Here is a 23,270-nt window from a genome sequence, read left to right as displayed (position 1 = left end):
AATGACACATGAATCCAATACCCAGGGGGAATATTCCAACATTATATATAATATATAGTATGTTTATATTTCAGATCTATTTTTTTGATTTTGGCTATATGCTGATGGTTATTCAATCTTATCTCTCTTGTTTATGATTAACATTATAATACATTATGCTTGATATGCACCTGTCTGTATTTAATGCATACTGTATATAACAGATTATCTTTTCTGTTCATTAACATAAACTAAACACATGGCTGACTCAGACAGAAAAAGAACAATATAAAATGTGCACTATATAATGCACTGCATACAATATATTATTTTACCAGAAAAGCACAGCTGTCGAGTGTAGTGTAGCTATTTCTGTATCTTTTTATTATATATCAGTCAATATCAAGTTATGAAGGTATGATATTCTGACTTACAAACCCTGAACACAAAAATCGTTGCATACATGTTGATATTGTTGACCATATAATGTGTTCTTTTCTTTTCTTTTCTTTCTTTCTTTCTCAGTGCTGCAATCAATAAAAATCAATCACATCTGTCCATATTTCAAAGGAAACATTAAATCAAATATAAAACCCTACCATACATGTTATTTTGTGCACCTCTATTACAATATTTACATTTTGATCACTGAATAGGATTTAAAAAAAAGCCACCATTACTTTGAACTCCACCGTTTACTCATTTCTTGCCATGTGGAGCCATATGTATCCCATATAAGAGATTGATAAATGCAGATCCTTTGCTTATTGCAGCCTATACATTACACATAAGCTTAACATATATAATTTGTTGTGATAGAAACCTGCTCTATTTCCTGCAGTTCTCCTGAATGCAATTACGGTTTAGAGATGTTAATTTGTAGCGGAGTAGTTCTGTGTGGAGCTGAGGGAGTAATCAGTGCGTATTCATGTTTGAAGGCTTGACAGATTGACCGATGCATGCTGTCGAAGGTAGATATGACGCTGATGGATTTACCCACAATCCTTTTCTCCATGCATCAGAGCTGACATGGCTACAGCTGAACAATCATTCAGTCCCCCTACTTAGCCCCCTTCTTCACATCTTGGAAATTACATTTACCTTATAGGGTTGTAATCTGTTTCATATTAGAGAGATGTTTTAAATGGCTGGTTTTGGATGTTTTTGCAATATCCAAAAAGCTTTGAAAATCATTTTAAAAGTCAAATTTGTCCAATCTCTTGTGTGCTCCATCATCTTTTTTCCCGATAAATTGCAACTAAATTGCAACTTTGTATCTGCGTGTGCGTGTGTGCGTATGTGTGCGTGTGTGTGTGAGGGTTAATAGTTTGCCCTTATGTCCTCCTGGGTATCTCAAATTTAAAAAACAAAATCTTCAAAGTCCTACAGTTTTGTTAAAAGCCAGCACAGCTTAAATCACACCCCAAACTAAAAGGGTTTAGTTTGAGTCCAACCCTCTTTCCTCTAAGGTATCAAATATTTTTGTTACTGTTACTAAAGGCTTAAACTGTCCGAAACATTTGTGTACATTACTAAAAAATGTTCTCTGACTCCATCATGAACACTCCTTAAATATCAGCTCTGTGGTGTTACAAGGCCCCCGTGGAATGGTTCAGTCTACTTAGTGCTACTCACCGAGGGCATTTGGCTGGAGACGAGGTGGCTGTCCTGTGCCAGCATGTTAGACATCATGAGTGTGGGCAGCTCTGGGTAGGAATACGGGTTGATGAGCCCATTGTGTTGCAGCGAGTGGCAGAGGTAGCCTGTAGAGTCATGCTCCATCAGGTGAAGAAGAGGAGGCTCGGGGTGGTTAGGTGGAGTGATGGGGGGGATCTCGTAGTCTTCGTCCCCGGCTCCGTTTCCACTGCCTGAGCCACCGCCGCCGCCTCCTCCCCCGCCGCCGCCACTCTGACCTGTGTAGTTCTGAGGAAGGGCAACAAGGAGAAAAAAGTGAGAAAAAGGAAATTGTGGATATCCGTAGATCAAACTAAGGCTAAGTCATAACTTATAGTCCACATGGGTTGCAGATGTAGACATTCAGTTTACAACGATAGAGTTACTAGATAGAGAGGAACAGTTATTTTAGGCGCCAAGAGGTCCAAATGTCCTGTTCATTTCCTGCATATGGCCATGTTAGGTACTGTAACTGGAGCACCTCCAAGACTTGAATGTGTATACAACTCTCCCATTTGAATCATCAGTATCACAAAAGGTGAGCACTGTATTTCAAAATATCTAGTTCTTTGATCAAAAGTCAAAGATACAAGCATGTGTATATACAATCAAGGTATTCAATTGGAATACAATTCATTAGGAAACATCAAATCCAATCCAAAACATACATTCAGCAGTTTAAATCAGTTCACTTTTGGATTCTTGGTCAATTTTGGATGAATGTGGTAACTATGGTGAAATTTGCTCCCAAATGCAAAAACAAAGCACTCTCAAATTGCTACAGCTCTAATTCACGCCCCTAATAAACTATCGCATTATTTAGAGCCATTCACAAAACCAAACTGGTGGATTTTTTTTTTAATTCTTTCTTCAAATAAAGTGGAATTCATTAAAACTAACATCTAGTGGTGTTTGTCTCTGCCTCACCCATTATATATGAGAACACCCGGGTGTGTATTATTGCTTACAGAGTATTAGATAGGAAGAAAAAATGATAAATTGAATACTGAGGATTCCAGGATAAAACATGTGTTGCTGTACTAGATTGACGAGTCAGTTGTTGATTATGCTTGGATCCACTGACCAATTGGTCAATACATCCAATGCGGTGGTCTGGAGCTGATTCATTAAAACAGATCTGTGTAACCTTTTTTGTGTAACCTAACAAGTAAGGCTGATGTCAACATAATCTTAAGAATCATTAATATGTTTGCATCTTGTTCACCCATGAATTCAGTTTCCTGCCATTCTAAAAATTGCTTTGTAAACTGTTTAAATTCTGATCTGTCATTTTGTTAGAAGTAATTTTGTTTCAAATGTTGAACGTCTCATTTTGGAACAAAAATTTGATGCTCAGCAATCAGTAATAAAGAAGACCAACAGCCTCTGTATTTTTGTGCTGTCACGGTAACACAGTAAGTCCAATCAGATCAGAGTTCCGCACAGTGCAAGAAGAAAAGAAAAATAGCAGGGAAATTCAACAGGGAATGAAAAGCAATTTTGTCTGAGACGATCCAACTTGACTCCCATTGTAATGACTGAGTCAAATTAATCATCACAAATAATATTCTGGTGTCAGCCATTCAAGGGGTTTTTAATAGAATTTTTATGATTCATGTCTAGCAGTATACATCAAACAGTCAGTTCTGCAACATTTCTGAAATAAATTCAATATCATCTTTGTGTAGGCTGTCATCCTCGGCAGCAGAGTGGTCATTTATCTCTCAAACAGATACTTTTAGAAAATAAGGGGCATGGGAAGATGGAAGAAAGGAGTGAGGATACAGGGCACATTTTTCTTCTTTCTCTATAGAGGTGAGTGTAAAGGACCATTCTGTAATGTTGTGACCATATAAATTACAGGTTTGTTTGAATATATAACTGAAAAGGTTGACCTCCAAATAATAAGTTAGCATTTTCAGCTGCTTGTAATAAGGAAATAGGCCTGTTTTACGCAAACGAACATCAATCAAGATCAGAAAATATTAATGATGTGGATTTTGTTGTTGTTTAATGTTGGTGTTTGTTTTGAAGTGATAGCAGCTTTTAATCCTTGTGTTTTGTGATGTAGCAGTGGAGCAAGCCTTTCTTTCCCCATTCGGATCACAGATTGTGCCTTTAAAGTACAAAGTAACCAATAATCTTTTTTTTTTACAACATTAGCTTTCAGTTGGATTAAAATGTATCTAATGTCTTTAAAATGCATACTTATCTAAGGCAGTAAGCCCAAAGCCAGATGAGAGTAATTTCATTAAGTTACAATACCTAAAACATTAAAACACCAATCTTTAATTTGACCACAAAAAAGGACGTTAGCAATGTTTTATTGTGCATCAAGAATGTAGACACAGACTCAGCGTTCAAAGTGCACTTTCATCTTCCTACATGTTGCACCAAATGAAAGAAGGAATAGAAATAGAAGTGGGATTGCCTCAATTTGATTTACTTTGTCCTGACATAGCCTGCAAGCCAGTTGATATACATTTTTTGGACTGTCCTTTGAAGACAGATGTGTTTGTAGACCTTTGGGGATAGTGTTATTGTTTGGTCTAATGGACAAGAAAACGAACATTTCCTGAGATTCATTTTCCCTCATAATTGTTGGAAGGAAACTAAATTGTCTGCTGTAAACATTGGAGCCATTGTGTAAAGTGAGTCCCTTCGCATCATCGTCATCGTTCACCGTGCTTCACTACAATTGCGTGTGACCACTGTGTAATCGGAAGATCGCCACGCTTAGTCATCATCTAGCATTTTCATCAAGTTTTTGTTTTTCCAGTATAAATATATATATATCCACACTATAGAAACATTTTCCCGGTCCCATCCGTTGCTTTTGATTGTGCAAAGGGACACGGACAGAGAATGTGTCATGTGTTAGATTGCTGTGAGGGATCATCCAGTGCCCTTGATGATAAAATGTAAATACCAAGGACGTTCCCAGTTGGATTGTGGCAAGATAAATTATTCATATGCCTCTACTCAGAATGAGCTTGCATGTACAGAACCACATGTACACCCTGGCTAATGTATACTCTTTTCTCCTTTAAAAGTAAAATCCAAACAAAGGCAATGTATTTGATGGATCGTACAGACCAGCATGTGTCCTAGTATGGAGCTGGCTTTTCAAACAAAAACCTGCTCTTTATTTTCTCCCTATGAGGTACTCGTCATGGGTTTACTTTCAATAGTCAGGGCCACATTCCTACCAAAAGCTGCATTACACACATTCTATTTTCTCACTGAAACATCCTTTATATTCCTCCTCTTATCAATAATAATAATGCTCAGTCTGAGCAGCAGAGCGAAACACAATCTGTAACATTTTAATTAGGAGACAAATTTCTTGACTGTAAGTGTTACATACCAGCACACCTTTCATTTGAAAGAAACAGATGAAGAGACAGTTGGTCTGGGACTGAGAGAGAAAATAACATTGATTGGGGAGCCTTCCAGCTTGTCTTTTATTTGGCACAGATCTCTCCCTCCCTCTGTAATACTGCCTGAGTATTCAAGGCTTTCTGGAGATGATATTGACTGTGGCTAATGGCTCATCATCTGTACATTCTTCTTCTTATTAGATTATTGTTGTAATGTTGTAATACCTTAAGAAAACTGGATTTGGGACATAACCCAATTCCTATTTAATTGTATATTAATTCTGTAAAATGATTCATTGTCATATATAATTAATATGCACTAAAAAAGGAGCTGCATGCCATTTAGTATTTGTAAAACACTACATGATCTTGGCATACAGTAATATTTCGATAATTGATCATTGGTTTAAGCCATTTTAAAACGCAAACACCGAACATTCTCTGCTTGCAGCTTCTCAAATGTGAGGATTTTCTGCTTTTCTGTGTTTTATATTATTGTAAACTGAATATATTTTGGACTCTTAACTGATAAAACAAGACATTTACCTTGGGCTCTGAGAAATAAATATTTGTTTCACTATTTCTTGACAAAAAATCATTAGTTTCAGCCCTGGTCTTATTATTTGACAGTTTCTTACTATATTATCAAAAAGGGAACATCATTTTATGAAAATCATTTTGATAGGTAGCCCACAAACAAAATAATCAAGCTAGACATCAAGTAAAAACATAAGAACATAACAAGTGCATAAGTAAATTCAGGCCGGTTGCTTATGTGCCACACAGATGCAGAGTTTGAAGTCCTCTCAAGTCAGCGTTTTCGGGGAGAGAGGGCGGGACCTGTCCAATTGTTCTGGATTGATATATGTAACATTATGTCAGAGGTCATAAATACTTCAATCAAACCTGAGCCCTTGTTCATCATTCTTGGAATATCGGAGACCTTCAGGAAACTTAGTGTGGCACAGCAGCGCTTTCTCTCTTATTGTTTCATAATAGCAAAGAGATTAATCCTCATCTTATGGAAGAGCACAACTGTACCTACTTCTAAGATGTGGTTAGAGGATTTAACTAACACACTTCATTTAGAAAGGATAAGGTATACATTGAAAGACAGGCTCAACTTATTCAATAAAACATGGAAACCCCTTATATTATACCTCAAAACTACAATTCCAGTACAACAGTCCGCATCCTAGCACATGATATAATGACAATTATAATGGTATTAGAGTGAAGGCCTCTGTGAGGGAGGGTGGATGGGGTGGAGATACATAGGGAGGGGTTAGATGGGTAGACGGGGGGGATGGGATAATGTGGGGGATCGCGGTCAGCCTGGTAGTGTTCTTGCCACTGTTTTTGTATTATTGTTGTTACTTGTCTCTCTCTCCTTTTTTTTTTTTTTTTTTTTTTTTTTTGCTTTGCCTTGCTTTAATGCTGCACCACTTCAAGTTTACTGTTTATTTAATTTATTGAATTACTTATAAAAAAATTCTTAGAATGTACAAGTGAATTGTATGTCAAATCGTATGCTTTAATAAAAAGACGTTTGAGAGGGCGGGACCGACAGCTCAGAGACAGACGATGACAGATCTGCCTTACCACTAATGTGCACTTATCTGCCTATTGGAGAGCTTTGTCACAGTGGTGATTTATGCTTAAAATCCCCCACACACTACCACTTCCATTACCACCGACACTCTTCGTTCCAACACCTTTTCGTATCCACCGTGCAGAACTCTGCACACAGAGACAGTCAGGAGTCAGGCCCTGTTATCGCTCCTTTCCACGCAGTCCGGTTTGCAAGGAAACGGTGGATTTATCTTTGGGAAGAATTTGAAAGCATCATCTATTTTCATTCGCTCTGCCATCGCTCTCCCAGAGGAAGATTATATTGTATATTTACGAATGATCCTGTTTATTAGTGTACACAGAGCTCTTGTTTTAATGTAACACAGCAGAGGCAAATAGCTGTTGTCAGACTACAAAGATCACTAACTTTCAAACACTTGAACAGCATGAACTGATCTGCTATTTCTGTTTATTGGGCTGTTTGTTTTTTATACTTCTGCTCTTTTTCCTCTCGCTCTCTCTCTTTATCCCTCCATCTCTCTCAGTCAACTCAAGCCTAATTAAAGCCATAGCTGTTGTTCTGCTACAATATCATGTCAGGGGATTATCAACACACCACAAAGCCTTCTCTAGCAGAGCCCAAAGAGAGGGAGGGGGAGAGGGCCAAAGATCCAGTTACAGCCACCCTACACCTCCACTCTCCTCTTCCTCTCTTGGCTGGCCCAACCCCAGCCTGGCCTGTCCCTCACAGAGCCCAAACAGTTCTGGTCCTTGCTTTACATCCCCAGGACCTCAATCAACCCACCCTCCCACACATCCCCCTGTCATCTCATCTCTCTCTCTCTAAAACAGCCAGGCTGCATTATTTATCTGTCACTATGTTACTGTTTGGAAATCATGAAAGGGGCTGTGGGGATGGGGATGCTAAACCACTATATACTTAGTTTCTGTTCGGAGAATGAATGGGACGTGAGGGTGGGAAGAGAAGAACGTGTGAGAGAGAGAGAGAGAGAGAGAGAGAGAGAGAGAGAGAGAGAAAAATTGGGAGGCTGCGAGGGTGTAGGACGGGGGGGGAAAAATAAAATAAAAGTTGTACTCTTTCTAGGAAATACAATCCAGCTACTATCTCTTCAGCCCTGGCCACAGCTAAGTGAGAAGAAAATGAAGCTGCTCTGTGAAAAAATGCTTCTTATTTATCATTATGGGAGGGAAAATATGGAGGGAATGGTGAGAATAACTGAAGTGAATAACAACTGTCCAAAGATGAAGATGCAGATGGCCCCATTCACCCCAGATACTGAGTTGATTACTAACTAACCTCCCATTGACTAAAACCAGCCTTTCTAATTGCTTATGTTTCCCCCCGTTTCTTTTATGTTTCCTTCCCCTCTTCTCCCTCATGTATCCTGTTCCCAGAGCTCGTCTCACTTATCAGTCCAGGTCAGGAGGTCATCCTCATCTGATCGCGTGTCAGAGCAGATTAGAATCAGAGCTTTTGTGCCATGTCATATTTCATTATGCATTTGACTCATCTGGCAGGTCAAGGGGTCAGTGTGATTTGATTGGATGACAGAAATGATATAATTTGTGTTTAACCCTAGGCTGTATGAGGCTCTGAGTGGCGTACTAATGCATTCTGCAAAGACGGGGCAGGCCTTCTCCACACGCAACTAATCTGAAGTGGCACACCGCAGAGTTGAAGGAGAGCCAGAGCTATTGCACAACATGCTGAGGTTATAAGGGAGGCTTTATCAAATAATAAACACAACCTCCCTTGTACCTCTGTTTCTGTCTGTCTCTCGCCCGCTTCCTTTTTACTCTGCAAACTGATGTGAGTGCCCAGACACTAGCTGCCTTCTGCGCCTAGTATGTTGCTTTCCACTCTCTTTTTTCTTTCTTTATCAATTTGATTCACTGAAAATGTGTCACTGACCCTCTTCTCTCTTGTTTTTCTCTGTCTATGTTTTTTTTTTTTTCTAACTGTCTAATAACACTTGATTTTAGCGAGAGAGGAGACTAATGGAGAAATGCTGTCAGCAACAACAACCACATCATTATTGCTGAACATTCAACTGGAACACAAACAACATTTAAATAGCTCCCAAATGACTATAGAATATAACACATAGTAAGAGTGACACAAAAAGTAATTGTTCTGAAGAAGAATAACAGCAGGTGTTATTGTTTGATAAACAAACATGCATTTATATTTGCGTTTGGAAGAGTTCAGGACCTTGCTGTAGTAATGATGAGTGTCAGTGAAAACTCAAATGTGATCTCCACTAATGCGGTCAGAAAACAACATGGGTGCACACGATTACTCAGGTTTCCCAATAGTCATCTAGAGTGATTATGATACCGATGTTGATACTGCTGTGGGTGACGGGAGAGGAGGGGGGGGATGGAGTAGAATATGGAGAAGAAGGAGCAGAAAAGAAGGGGGGATGGGGAATGATATGAATCCAACATTTCAAATGAGGACCATAATCAAAGTTATTGCCTGACAGGGTGAATCTAGGATTGCAATGTTACATTGTCAGACATGCAGTATTATTTCCAGAGTCCCCTCTGTCTCTTCCTGTTTGGAGCAGCCATGTCTCCTGGAGAGGGAAACCGTTTTACAGTAACTTTGCACATTGGCCAACCACTGTCTGTTCTGCGAGGCTTGACAACAGCCACTGCTGCTGCACAGTTATGGCCGCCCGGAGACTCGGCAAGGCCAAAATATAAGCAGCCAGTCAACTGTTTTTTTAATTTTGAATGACTCTTCAGTTATCTACTTTTCTACGCTCACTGTCAAAAGCATTATTAACATGTGGACAATGGCGCTACTGTGTCTGAATGACAAAATTAATTATTGTTATAAGAACAAGTAAATGGACAAAAAACAGCACAATAACGGGTTGGTGGATCAGTACCGACTGACTAACAATGTTGGAAATAACAAAGGGAGCGCTGATGGCGCAGTCATCCAAACAAACGTGCATTATACTGAGAATTGTTAGGATCCTGTCACCCACAAATAACTCATACACCAGGAGAAGGGGGGCGTAAAGTGCATGTGGCTGGTGAGAGTGTGTGTGTGTGTGTGTGTGTGTGTGTGTTTGTGTGTGTGTGTCATTTAATCTGGGTGACAAATGTGAGTCTGCGTGCAGTTGTTCTTGCACAAAACTGAGTGCAATTGCTCTTGAATGCTTTTTTGAACATTTTGTAGAAAAAAGACTTTTCTTAAAAACATACTGTCAGAGACTGAATGCTCTGTGTGTGTGTGTGTGTGTGTGTGTGTGTGTGTGTGTGTGTGTGTGTGTGTGTGTGTGTGTGTGGTGTTGGTGTTAGTGTGTTCTCAAGTGTCTCCCCTCCCTGGTTCGGAGTCAATGAGGCTGTGTATCGGAGGCTGGCACAGCTGGTGGGAGCAGGAGACTAACATCTGGACCCTCGTACTCTTGGTGCCATTGTTAATAAGAGGCTGGTGGGGAGTGGAGGGGAGTGGAGGAGACAGCTCTCCAGTGTCAATGAACATCCCTGTCTCTTAGCTCGGCACTGCAACTCACACTTCACAAAAGTGTCCACAAAGGAACCTCCAGCATCGCAGCATATCCACGACTAAGATTTTAGAGTTAAACCCAAACAGGAACAGCTTAATAGGCCTGATATTTGGAGTATTTAGCCGCACTAGCGCTGTGCCTCTAGGGATGGCAACGTGGGTCAGTTGGTCCACCATTTTGACCCAGACTGAAATATAACAACTATTGGATATATTGCCATGAAATTTGGTTCAGACATTCATTTCGCCCTCAGGATGAATTGTAATAACTTTCGGGATCCCTTAACTGGGATTTAAAATTGTCCAGCACTCTGGTTTATGATCAAATGCATTCACATTTGCTTTAGTCCCTGCTGCATTTTGTGTGTAGTTCTTAATAGCAAATGTTAGCATGCTAGATGGTAACAGAATATTAGCATTGTCTTTGTAAGCATGTTAACGGGCTGCCTCACAGAGCTGCCATCATGGCTATAGACTTTTAATCTTTTGAATTCAACTACAAACAATAGCTAGGGGGTGTTAACTGCATCTATTCCAATTGTGTACATTTTCTGGTTCTTTATTGTTTTACATGGTTAACTCACCTGTGTTAGACAAACTACACAAATAAAAAAATATAAAAACTGTCTGCCTCAGGCTTTGTACCAATATATTTGCTGTGTGCTGCTTAACCATTTTAATATGAAAAATTATATTACCTCATTTATACTTTCTCTCAGCAGAGGAAATAAGCCAACATGGATCGATGTCAGCTTAGGGCTTTTTTCATACCTTGAAGATACTGAGATAATGAACCAAGTATTTTTGCTAATGAATCTTGGTTCAATACAACATTTTCCTCTTTAATAACCCATAGTTTTTTTCCGCAGCCTTAAGGGAAAACCAGTTCAAGTCAAACTTTGTACGTTTTATTTTTAAAAAAGATAGAAAATCTCAGTGGTTATAAAAAGGCTAAACACACACTGGTCTTTTATAACACTCTCACACAGGAGTGAGTGTTTGGTCTGTCATCATTCTATCCAATGGGGTGAAAGGCCTACACAAACACATTAAGGTTGCCATTAGTTTCATCTGATCACCTGGGGCAACAGGGGGATGGACAGCTTGGCAGAGCGAGGGCCTTACACAAATATACAGCATTTATATGTGGTGCCATGTCAGATGAGTATTTCAAACAGAAGGCTTTTAAACGGGGAAAGAGTGAGTGAGCAGGGTGAGGTGGGGGGGGGTTCAAATGACTGTAAAAAGGCCACAGGGAGAGAGCTTTCCATCTTTCTGCTGCCGCGACAAATATGCCTGCACATCCTTTTGCATTGTCTCTGCTCTCTGCTTCATCAGCAAACAGCTATATAAATATTTTGGCAGGCAGCTCTTTGTTTTCATTTTCACAAAAGATGTAGTGAGGGAGTGTGAGAGAGAGAGAGGAGGAGGCAGGTGGGAGAGTACTGGGTGGGAAAGGTAAAGGGATGAGGTTTGGAGTGGGTGGGGGGTGCATTTGAAAATGAGGATAAGGGGAAGAGTGGGGACATGGGTTGTCGGGAGGTGGAAGGAAGGCAGAAAACAAAGAAAGATAGAGCGGGAGACAAAAAGGGTGAGTAGGGGAGAGAGGGGAAAGTGAGAAGAACTGGAGGGAAGTATGTTTAAATTAGGTAAATCAGGGCAGGTGGCATAAAAGGGGGAACAGACAAGGGATTGGGAAGATTGGGGTGACGAGTAGAGGGTGAGACACAAAGTGAGAGAATCAATTGGCAGAGTAGGGGGCAGGTGGAAGTGTAGGGGAGGAGGTGCCTACCACTCTGGTCCCCAGCTCCAATCTAAACAGCGGGAGGAAGCTGTAAATCAGACTAATTCGGCCGAGCTGTAATTCAGACCAGCAGGGCCAGGGCGCTGGTGCGGGGACCCCGAACGGCGGGAGTTTACAAAACGCCGCCGCGAGGCTTTAATCAGTGCAATGATCCGAAGATACCGTCTCCCCCAATCAGCAGGCTTCCTGTCAGTCACACACGACTGAATCTGACCAATCAGGCTCCGCCGAGGTTCCAGACGGGCTGGCTGGGCTTTGGGCTGCTGCCAAACAAGAGAATTACTCATCTAAACTGGAAAGGTGGAATGAGCCTTTAATTCAGAGCATAGAGGGACGAGGTGATAGATTTGTCAAAGGTTGGACATAAAAGACTATGGGATCATGTTCTACAATGGTTCATCAGAAACATATGGGGGAAAGATGAGAGACACATGGGAGCTGTGGAGGAGGACTAAATCATATTCATCAATTTCTGCAAGTTGAGGCACTAAAACTGTGCGACAGACATCGTGTCTGTTACACCACTAAATCTCTCATTAAAAACATTTAGGAATAACGAAAATAACACAAAGGCCTCATTATAAGTGCAGTCTGTCCGTGTGTTCAGTGTGTTTTCTAAACTTAATCATAATCACATCTGTTTGCTACCATATCAACAAAAAAAAACCTTTCCATCGGTCTGCAATCTGTCTCTGATTCTCTGTGTCTCACAGATCTGCTGTTGGCACTCAACCACCTCCCTAATTCCAATTACAACACCCAAGGGACCAGTACAATCCCTGCCAGCATTGACTTACAATAAAATAACTGAAACGAGAAATAGCATCAAGCTTACCGTTAAAACATCATTTGAACTCCCAAAATGTAAAACAGGCAGACAAACTTTCAAATCCCTCGTTACCAGAAGCCGCCTTTTTGATACCTGCATTTTACTCAAAGAGGAAAGAGGGCAATGCATTAACTTAAAAGTGAGTGGGAAATGCAAATGCAGTCCACTTTATCATCAAGCATTCAAACAGACCCTTTCAACTCGGCAATCCATAATATTTCAGCTTTGATGCTCAGGAAATGGCCACTGCTCGACGGTAACACGGAGCTGGATTCTGCTCTAGTAGTAGTCGGACTAGTGTGACTGGCTGGGCTACACACACACTGTGCATGTTAAAACCACATGCAGTGTCTTGGCAGCAAAGACGCTACAGCGGCAGCCAATCAATAAAACCTTGTTACGCTAATTGCAAGATCATAATCTCTGTTTCTACTTCTGCTGAATATCCAAACAGTCACTCCATTAGCTGAATTATTCCCTTGTGCAGTTTCTCTTCCTCTCACTCCACCCCCTCCACCTTCCATTTCCTCCTCGTGTTCTTTTTTTTTTCTTTTTTTCTGTGACATATTTCTCTCAAACAGCAGTTCTGCTAAATTAATTCATAAGTCAGGGAGAAAGACATCAAAGCAAATCATTGTCAAGGTAAAGTGCTGATGAAGTATACTGTTTCTTTCACTTTGCTGCAGAGCTATGAGAAGGCATCACCACAGTGCATTATCATTGATCGCATCGCTCCGTACTGCTCTGTTTAGTATTAGCAGGAGAAATCCCACTTCAGGTGAAGGCCTACTAAGACCTTTATAACACAACAAAGGCTCTCTGCCTGGTGCTCTTCCACACTCCACTGTGGAAATGTCATGCTAGTGTGTCTCTTTTTTTGCGCTCGAGGGTCCGATGAAAAACTCTGCGAAGACACCGGAACAAGCCGGAGCTTCTCGTCGTTGGTTACTCTTTCCTACTTTGTTGCCACGACAATGGTCAGTGGCCACAGGGGCAGACAAAGACTCTGTTGATGCCAAGACCAGGGTCCGTGACCTTGTCATTGAATCACTAACACGTTGTCACTCCGCTGGGGGGGGTAGAGAGAGACTAGAAGAAACACTACAGAGAACTAAGCAGGGTCAGACGACGATGCTCATGGGAACATTGATATGACAATGGCACTGACCCCGTTTCCTTGTGACTCATCACGAGAAGATACCCATCTAAGCATCTCACTATACGATGCAGTTGGCCAGAGTTACTCAACAGGGCCATGCTTCTGTCCTATATGAAAGTACCTTATGTTAAAATAAAAAATTTTTTAAAAAGTATTTATATAGGTGAGCCAGATTAAATAGAGCGATTACATGCAGAAACTGAAGTGAGAGACAGCAGAGCACTGAGAGACACACTTTCACAGTTTGGAGGCGGAACCGCTGACCCAAATGCATTTAAATGCAATGGGGGTAGAGAGAAAAAGAGAAACAGAGTGAGAAAACAAGCAGAAGAGGGAGAGTCAGAGAGAATGGGAGGAAGAAAGACCGAGAAAAAAGTGAGATAATAAAGCAGCAAGCAGAGAAAAGTAAGCTTTAGGCAGTATGATTTGTTTTGATTCAAGATGGAATATATTGAGAATAATACAGCTACTGTATATACTGTACAACATCTTCCGGAATAAAATGTTAATAAAAAATTATCCCTGCAGCTGTCTTATTCCTCTGTTCATTTTTATCTCTGCAAAAACAACACAAGCCTAAACATATTTCCAACACCCAATCCAATGAAACACACTTGCATAGAATACGAACTATACTAATAATTGCCATAGTATACTTTTATTGCAATTAGCTTAGAAGGAATCGATGCACACTACTAATTTACACTAACGGAAGTTATGCAACACAATGCTAATAGACATCAACCAAATGGCAGCTGAATCCCAAATCTATACTACACACTAAGCAGGTTTTAAGTATGTAGTATGTTCACACTGGAAAAGTGAAAAAAAACAATGTATATTTAAAACAGTCAGTGTACATACTAACAAAAAAACATTTTTGTTTGTTTATCAATGTGTTGTTGATGTACAGTGTTCTCCCACAATGCAGTGCACAAAGAAAATCGAGAAGCTGCTCACAGCTTGACATTTCAAACTAATAGTGGGTGGTCAGGCGGGTGGTACGGCTCCAGAAACATATTTTGGAAAAACATTTTGCTGCTTTGTTAAGTTCAATTGGCAGTTGACTTCTGAAGCCACAGTTTGATCGACGCCTGTCTAAATAGCAGTAAAATGGTATTTCAATTATTTGAATTTCTTGTGATCTAACTCCAGAAACAGTATAAGGATATAGTATACATTATACTGTACACGTGTGTCAATAATATGGATTTGGGTCACCACAGTCAATTATAATTCACAAAGATGTAATACTAATTTGTTTGTTTTCCAAGATCTTCCTCAAGCTGTTTCCCCATCGTCCACACAAATGAAGCATTTTTAGTCTGCATAATGACTTTTTTGAATATACTTTGTGACTTTACTAGGTGAACGCACTACATACTTACAATCTGCTTAGAATTGGTATGTAGTGCAGAATTAGGACACGGCTACGGTGGTGCAGATCAGTGATTTTTTCTATTTCTTCCATCTCTATGTTTTGTTGTCGGAGTGTGTGTCCACCCCTAAGGCCCTCCCTGATTCAAGCTGTCAGAAGGAAGGAGAGGCTAAACTTGGTGAAGCGGGGAATAGAGCAAGGCACATGTCAAATATGAGGGGATTTTGAGTAAACAAAGTATAACACAGAGCAAAGCAAAATCGTCTCTCATCCCATCACCGTGTTTCGCGCTATTTCCCTCTCTCTGTCTCTTTCTCTCTTGCTTCCTTGATCCCCACCTTTCTCTCCCTTTCTCCCTCTGTCTATCGTCCATGCCACATTTGCGATGTTTTATCTGTCCCTCAGTAATTCATCGAAGAACATTGTGCACATCAGCGCGACTTGTAATCAGTCAATCAGCACTGCAGTTAAAGTACATGTGCTGAATGAAAATGGGCGATAAAAGCAGTGGTTCTTAAGATTTTTTAGACAGCCAAGTAGCAACATGATAAATGTGTCAGATAATAGCACTATCCTACTAAAAATCCCTTTGTAACAGAAATATTTGTTGTCAGAGTAATCTAAATACATTTTGGGAATCAAGAAGCAGCATGCCTCTCATTCTGGGCCATCAGCCACACTTTAACAAACAAGAGCATTAAGAAATTAAGCAAAACACCAAATGCAACAGAAACACAGAACTACTGTAGCCTATGGGTCGGTTCTAATAATTGCAATTGACAGGGACAAATTCCCTGCTTCCCTGTGTATGTCAGATGGGCTTATTCCCAAACTTCACAAATCCCCCTGTCCAAACACAACCATATGGTCTCCCAGTTGTTCATGACCAGCTGTGCTACAGTGTATCTGGCACGGTTGCCATGTACTGTAGAAGAGCGCTGACTCCCCCTCTATTCTAACTAAATAAATCCTTTGCAATAAGGTCAAAACTCACTCAGAGTGAAGCAACGTTTTCTGCTTGGCTTTTACCAAAGGAGCACAGCGGATGATTGCATAATTGGAATAAAGTGAATTTGAATTTTATGATGGCAGAGTTAGCTTAATGGTTGACACTCTCACCTCACAGAAAGAAGGTCCCAGCACTCTTTTTTGGAATTTGGATATCTTTACTGCTTTTATTTCTTTGGTTTCCTCCTATTTAACAGAAATGTAATTGACAGCCTGACGTAGACTGTGATGGACTAGCAACCTGTCCAGTGTGTTTTAATTAATTCTGCCTAATGTATGCTGGGATAGACTCCTGCTTAAGTGTTTAAAAGACAACAAATATTGTATCTATCAAGGAAGAGCCATCAATACTTTTAACATTTTACGTCACAATTTAAAACCATATCCTCTGTATACTTCAGAATCTAGTAAAAAAGGTTTTTAAGAATTTTCTTCTTTTTTTATGATTATTTTTTGGCCTTTTCTCCTATTTATTTGACAGAACAGCTAGGTGAGAAAGGGGAGGAAGACATGCAGGAAATCATCACAGGTCAGATTCGAACCCTGGACCTCTGTTTCGAAGCATAAACCTCTCAGTATACGTGCGCCTGCTGTACCCACTGATCCAACCCGGCCACGGGTTTTTAAGAAATTTTATAAGAAATTTTAACTTCCTTTTGCAGAGTGCAAATAAATTGAGAATTATTATTTTAATGTTTTACTACTATTTTTTCTGTTTGCTTGTATGTCATGTATTTGTTTTTGATGTTATTTGATTGGGTTGCCATACTGTAACTGTTTTACAGTTCACTGTAGGCTATGTAGTGTGAGTAAAAATCCAAATCCAAATGAACAATAACCAATAAAAAGAGGAATCGTTTGACTGTATTTAGACTTCAGGTTCTGGGATAAGAAGAAATGTTTCTGTTTATTCCCAACTGTGACCACTAACACTTATATTATTATTTAATATTATTATTATTATTATTCTGGGGGAATATTTCACCCATAGAGTGCAGAATGCGTTGAATATGTATTTCTGTTAAATCTTGCAGCATAAAACATGGGCAAACTAATTGGAATATTTTTTGAGAGATTTCAGTCCCTTTGCTTTCAGCCGATGTCATATAACTCAGTGGTTGTTTCTGTAACAATACTTTGTCGTCCATCCTAACAAGCTTGAACAATAGTGGAATGAAAATGGCTCGGCAACGATCATTGGAACAGATGAAAAGAGCAGGTATTCCATTAGAGGCAGGATTTGTACACACCTGGTTTGGCGGGAGGAAATCATGGTTGTTTTCATTCATGTACATGTTGTCACCATCAAACTGTAGAGAGAGAGAGAGAGAGAGAGAGAGAGAGAGAGAGAGAGAGAGAGAGAGAGAGAGAGAGAGAGAGACATATAGAAACATTTAGGCAGAGACTAACACATCACAACAGGGACAGAAAACTGATTTTCATTCAGTCAGTGGAGATACAGAAACAGTGTAACACTGCAGCCTAATGACTGCGAGTCCTCGGCTTATAGACCTCGATGCTCTGGTGGATGTCAGTAATTACAGTTCATTAGAGACACGTATAATTATGCTCTGTCAAAGCTTGTGTAACTCACACTCTAAGTCTCAGCTTGCCGACAGCCTGAGGTTGTGTGTGTTAGTGCGCACACACCTTACGGCTGTGATTCCACGGGTGTCACAGGGCGACAAAGGCACAACAGAGTGATTATCACAACACTGAGAACACTTACACCAGCGGCCATATAGTTAGTCAGCCAGCAAGTTGGCCAGTCAAAGGCAACATTAACATAATCAAACGGCATGTGACAGGTAAGTCAGCCATGAGTTGACCCAGAAATTGATTTGCTGTGCCACGCAGTTTGCTAAAACAGCTACAGGAATTTCCAGGGACCTACTTTCCGTGTTTACTTTCGGTCAGACTCAATGACAAGAAATCAAGATGATTTCTATGGAATTGACATTTTTTTGGAAAGCTGTAGGTGGTTCATGCTCCTCGCTCTGATCGACATTATTTGTACCGAAGTGCGGGGTTTCCAAAATCTCTAGAATGGAGGTGGTGATCATTATAATGGCCATCAATCATAATAGAGGTTGACAAATACTGAAATCTAAGAAAGCCCACCAGACACAGATGCTGTTTCCCACCCTTACCAATTAGTAACATAGCTGACCAATCACAAATCACCACTTTCAGCAACCCTGCGAAGCAGCCACCCAGCTAGTGACTGAGACTACACAGAGGTGAGAACAGCCTTTAGCGCTTTTGCACTTTGCCAAAGAAATGAGGACAGGGCAACCCCACTAATCCAGAGCTCAGAAACACTGAACTCAAGAAGCCTAAAGGGGAGGCATAGGCTGGAGGAAAGGTGACGGTTTGAGGTTATGGGGATGAGAAAGATGAGGGTGTAGCCCTGAGCCAATGGAGTGGGTAGCGATTATGTATCAGTGGGAGGTACAGTAGCAAAGATGCTGTAGGAATGGTGGGTAGAGAGACAGAAATAAAAACAGAGAGCATGAATGAGAGAGAAACCAAGTCTGAGAGGAGGAGGGCTGTAGCAGCAGTAGTGGCAATAGAGCCTGTGGTTGTTCTGGCTGTAGTGTGATTAACACTGGGGTCACAGCCAGAGGCCGCAGCTTGAAACACACACACACACACACACACACACACACACACACACACACACACACACACACACACACACACACACACACACACACACACACACACACTCCCAGAGGCCTTCCCTGCTTCTCTGTCTGACACGATTTGGCACCAGCCATTTATGAGGATACAAAACACACCTCAAGACAGCAAGTAGTGGCCGAGATGAATTTCCGCTGCTACTGTAAGGTCAAGTAACAGGATGGATATGTGCCTACAGTAGCTTACAGAACTAGGGGTGTTTCTCAAGCTGTGGGCAGGGACACAAAAATGGGCCACAATCTTTTTTATAGCCATGTTCTTGTAATAAGCTGTGTTCCAGGGACTAAATCTACTGTAGCTACTGTAGTTTTTCAGTTCACTTTTGAGGGGATTTGTTTTGTTTTCTTGAATTTTTGTTTCTATCTTTCCAACAAACTACAAAAAGAATTCCTTGCAACATTATTCCATTTGAAGCCCCAATCCCATTTCCGCATTATAATTCAGACTCTGATCGAGCTGTTACTTCTAGTGCAGTGCTTTCTGTCTGATAGCACCATTAGTTTGCTGGAGGAATAATCATTGTACTCTGCAATGAAAATTAAATCACTTGCTTTATTGCTCCTGGAAAATGATTTTACATATCCTAATCACATCGTGCAAGAAGTGACGGTATTTTGGAATAGGTTATTTTCACACCTGCAAACCAGATGTCGATGAGCGAAACAGGGTAAGTAGAAAACAATTATACAGAATGTCAAAGAGCAAACCAGAGTCTGTGGTGGTGCTCCTGCAGCACAATGTGAGTCACTGAGGGCAGAGTTGTTAGAATAACAAACAATATCTAAATCGAGGGAAAAGGTAAAAATAATAATTTCCCGCTTCTTTGTGGTTACCAAGTACAGTAGCCAGTTAAGCTAAGTGTACTGTAATTATTCTACAGTACAGATACAGGAGGGGGCCGTGGCTAACACATACATTTAATACACCTACTCCAACGGGAAGTGCGTTAAAAGGAATGGGACATTTTGGGAAACATGCTTTTCTTGCTGCAAGTTACAAAGACTTGAAATAGTTGGAAACTTTAGAAAACTCTAAAGCTCACAAGTTATATCTATTTTGTTTAATCTGTACACACAAAGGAAATGTAAAATCAAAAAGTTGCAGTTTTACAGGGTTTACAGGTTATGCTTGGGAAGAATTCTTTGGTCAGGACTTTCTGACTTCCTAGCTAATTCGCCCCGCTTCTAGTCTTAATGCTAAGCTAAGCTAAATGGCAGCTAGCTTTAATTTAAGACAATTTGTCAAATGGCTTGTGCCACAAAACATTTTATTCTGTTCTTAGTAACTATGAGTTGTTATTTACCTGCTAAATTATATCAAAAATCTACTTTACAGTAGTAGTTCCACATGGGAGATTTCGACAGAAAAAAAGTTGAATAATGGTTATAACGTGTTTCTTTTGTGTTATAAAAGTCCAACCCAGTTTCACGGCAGTTTGTGTAAATGTCACGTTATTTTTAATCTATTGATACGTGTTCAAGGGGACGTTCTTCTCTTTTTTTACGTGGTGGCCAGCAAGAAATACCCTACGGGGAAAGGACGCCTCACACGCCGGGAGATATGCCGGGAGGCGGCCGCCAGGAGACGGCCGCAGGGGACGCGCAACAATTGACAATAACGGGATGGCGGAGGTTGGGTTTAGGAAAAACACTACAGGGAAAGGGCGCCTCACACGCCGGGAGACAGCCACTGGGGACGCGCGACAATAACGGGACGGGGCGCCTCACACGCCGGGAGACGGCCGCTGGGGACACGCCACAGTAACGGGATGGCGGAGGTTGGGATTACGAAAAACACTACAGGGAAAGGGCGCCTCACACGCCGGGAGACGGCCGCTGGCGATGCCCGGGTGAAAGTCCTGTGTTGTTTGACCCATCCACCACCCTGACCAACCTCCCTACGTGGATTTTCGGCTCTTTATACTACTCAATACCATTTTCGTGCTGTGACTACGAAATATGCTTCCTATTGAAATACATTACTTCACATTTTCGTGCTGGCCACCACGTAAAAAACAAGAAAAACGTCCTTGTGAACACGTATCAATAGATTAAAAGTCCGTTAGCAAGCCCCTGAACGCCTACCTCTAAGTGTGACTAATCTGACTAATCTGAGCAAAAGGTTCATTTCATCTGTGCTCTAAGGTTCATTTAACATTTTGAACACTTGAAAATGACAAAACCTCTGAAATGTTAGAAAATAATGTCAAAAGCTGAGAGAGATGCATGATAACAAAATGTATACAATTATTTAAGGAGCCAAATAAAAATGCACTAAGAACAAATTAATAATGTATGTGGCTTTACAGCAATGGTCTGGGAAAGCTGTTCTCGCTGTCAGGTGGCGGTTGTTGTCTGCAGAAATCAGATAAAAAATGTGTGCATATAAAATCTTCCTCTCGTGTAATCTGACTCATATTATGTAGATCTTTATTTTTTTTTTTTTTCAGAAGTCATAATGTGCTCAGTGTGCACATACGAGCAGTTGACATATGAGAAAAAGCGAGGTTTGTAAGGGAAGGGCGAGCATGTCGTGTCTCTTTCTGTTTGCTTTCCTGAGGCTTTGAGGTCATTAATCATAGCGGTCAAATCTACAGCAAAACAATTGTGCAAAGGAAAACACAGACAGAGTGAGAGAGAGAGAGGGGTGGGAGAGGGTGAAGCAGGGAGGGAGGAGAGGGTGAAGGTGAGAGAGAGGTGGAAAGCAACAGTGAGATGGAGGAGAGGGGAGTCATGTCGAGTGAGAGAACGAAGGAGAGACATTTTGAGATAGATTGAGGCTTGAGAAAGAAAAGTGACAAGTACGGCCTGTACAACTGACGCATTTGACACCAGACTCCTGTTTGCATAGCAGAAATGCAAATACATGAGAGTGAGAGAATGGGAGGGAGAAAATAAAGTGGGAGAGAGATGCTATAAATAGCTGTGTGTTTGCGTAAAGCCAAACCAATGTCAGTTTGATGCAGGAAGTGCACCACAGTCATCCAGGTAATAAAACAACTGTTGACTGGAACACCACATATCAGAAATGTAGCTTTCCAAAGCCATCAGACAAGGACTCACATCTATATTGGCATCTCAAAACTGTCCAAATCATGCATCCACTAAAGAATAAGTTTCCCTTACAAAATTACACCATAGAAGTTTTTTTTAAAAGTGGAGAAAATTATGAACCAGGAGCTAATTTGTACTCTTACTGTCTTACAGTTTTTACTGTATTCTAGGTAGAGTAGCTTTATCTGCTGCAACCAGTTCATGTTCAGTATCATATTTCTTTTTTTAAATGTCTAGTTTGTGTTTCATACTGCATATAAATCTTCATATGTTTTGGATATCTGTGTTTTTGGTTTTGTGTTGGGTTTAGTGTGTACTTTTGTTATGTGTAGCGTTAAGTGATCTTACAAAAAGGGTTGTAGCGATCCATTTCTTTCTCTCCTGAAACCAATTCCAAGACCTTAATGCTTCCGGTATACTCGCCGCAGCCGACCTGTCGTGCACAAATGTGACGTCATGGGAGCGCTGCAACTGTTTATACTTGCGCGTGGAGGTCGCGACACTAGTTGTGGTCTTCTCCTGAACAGAGGTGGGGCTAATGAGGAAAGGCTTCCGACTTTGCTATTTCTAGAAAAAGGTAAACAACGGCAGAACTGGCAGCAGCATTGACGTCAATGTTTCGATTTGATTCGATGACCTACTTCGTCGGATCAAGCCTTTCATTCACCATAAAAGAACTCATCTTAACCCAGTAAGTTTACAAGAGAGACTTGCAGTGACTCTGAGAGTCCTGGCATCTGGTTCCCCTCGAACTCTCCATGCTTCCTGTTTCCGCTTTGTTGTGCGGCGCTGAAAAAAATCTTGGCACGCCAGCGAGATCTACATCATTTTGATGTCACATTGGCGCTCGACAGGTCGGCTGCGGCGACTGTAAAAAGGCCTTAACTCTGGGTATCTGCCAATACCGGGTACTGATTGGATACCATTGCTCTCTTTTGCCCAAATTACCACTCTGTATAAACTCACAATGTGGAACTCGTTGGGATAAGTACAACATTATCATGCACCATGGATACTGTGGCACTAAAAATTCACCTGTCTGCTGTGATTGAATTATTTGTAACATATAACAAAAACTGTTCATTTTATTGACAAACCAACTGGACTTAATGTGGATCGGTTAAAGCAGCCATATTATGCTCATTTTCAGGTTCATAATTGTATTTTAAGATTGTACCAGAATAGGT

The 23,270-nt window shown here is 40.7% G+C and overlaps 1 protein-coding gene across 7 annotated transcripts in view; it reads right to left on the bottom strand.

Annotated features, from left to right (window-relative positions):
* Positions 1-23,270, bottom strand: part of tox2 (TOX high mobility group box family member 2) — a 118,101-nt gene that overhangs the window by 31,882 nt on the left and 62,949 nt on the right. For all 7 annotated transcript variants that reach the window (XM_031301789.2, XM_031301785.2, XM_031301786.2 and 4 more), the window contains exons 3-4: positions 17,578-17,637; positions 1,615-1,902 (exon numbers count right to left, since the gene is read on the bottom strand). In XM_031301789.2, the coding sequence (XP_031157649.1) occupies positions 1,615-1,902; positions 17,578-17,637 (348 nt within the window). The remainder of the gene's footprint in view (positions 1-1,614; positions 1,903-17,577; positions 17,638-23,270) is intronic.

The sequence above is a fragment of the Sander lucioperca genome, chromosome 6, assembly GCF_008315115.2.
Source record: "Sander lucioperca isolate FBNREF2018 chromosome 6, SLUC_FBN_1.2, whole genome shotgun sequence".
NCBI lineage: Eukaryota > Metazoa > Chordata > Actinopteri > Perciformes > Percidae > Sander > Sander lucioperca.
The sequence above is the reverse complement of the archived record's forward strand: the minus strand, read 5'-3'. Positions and strand labels throughout refer to the sequence as shown.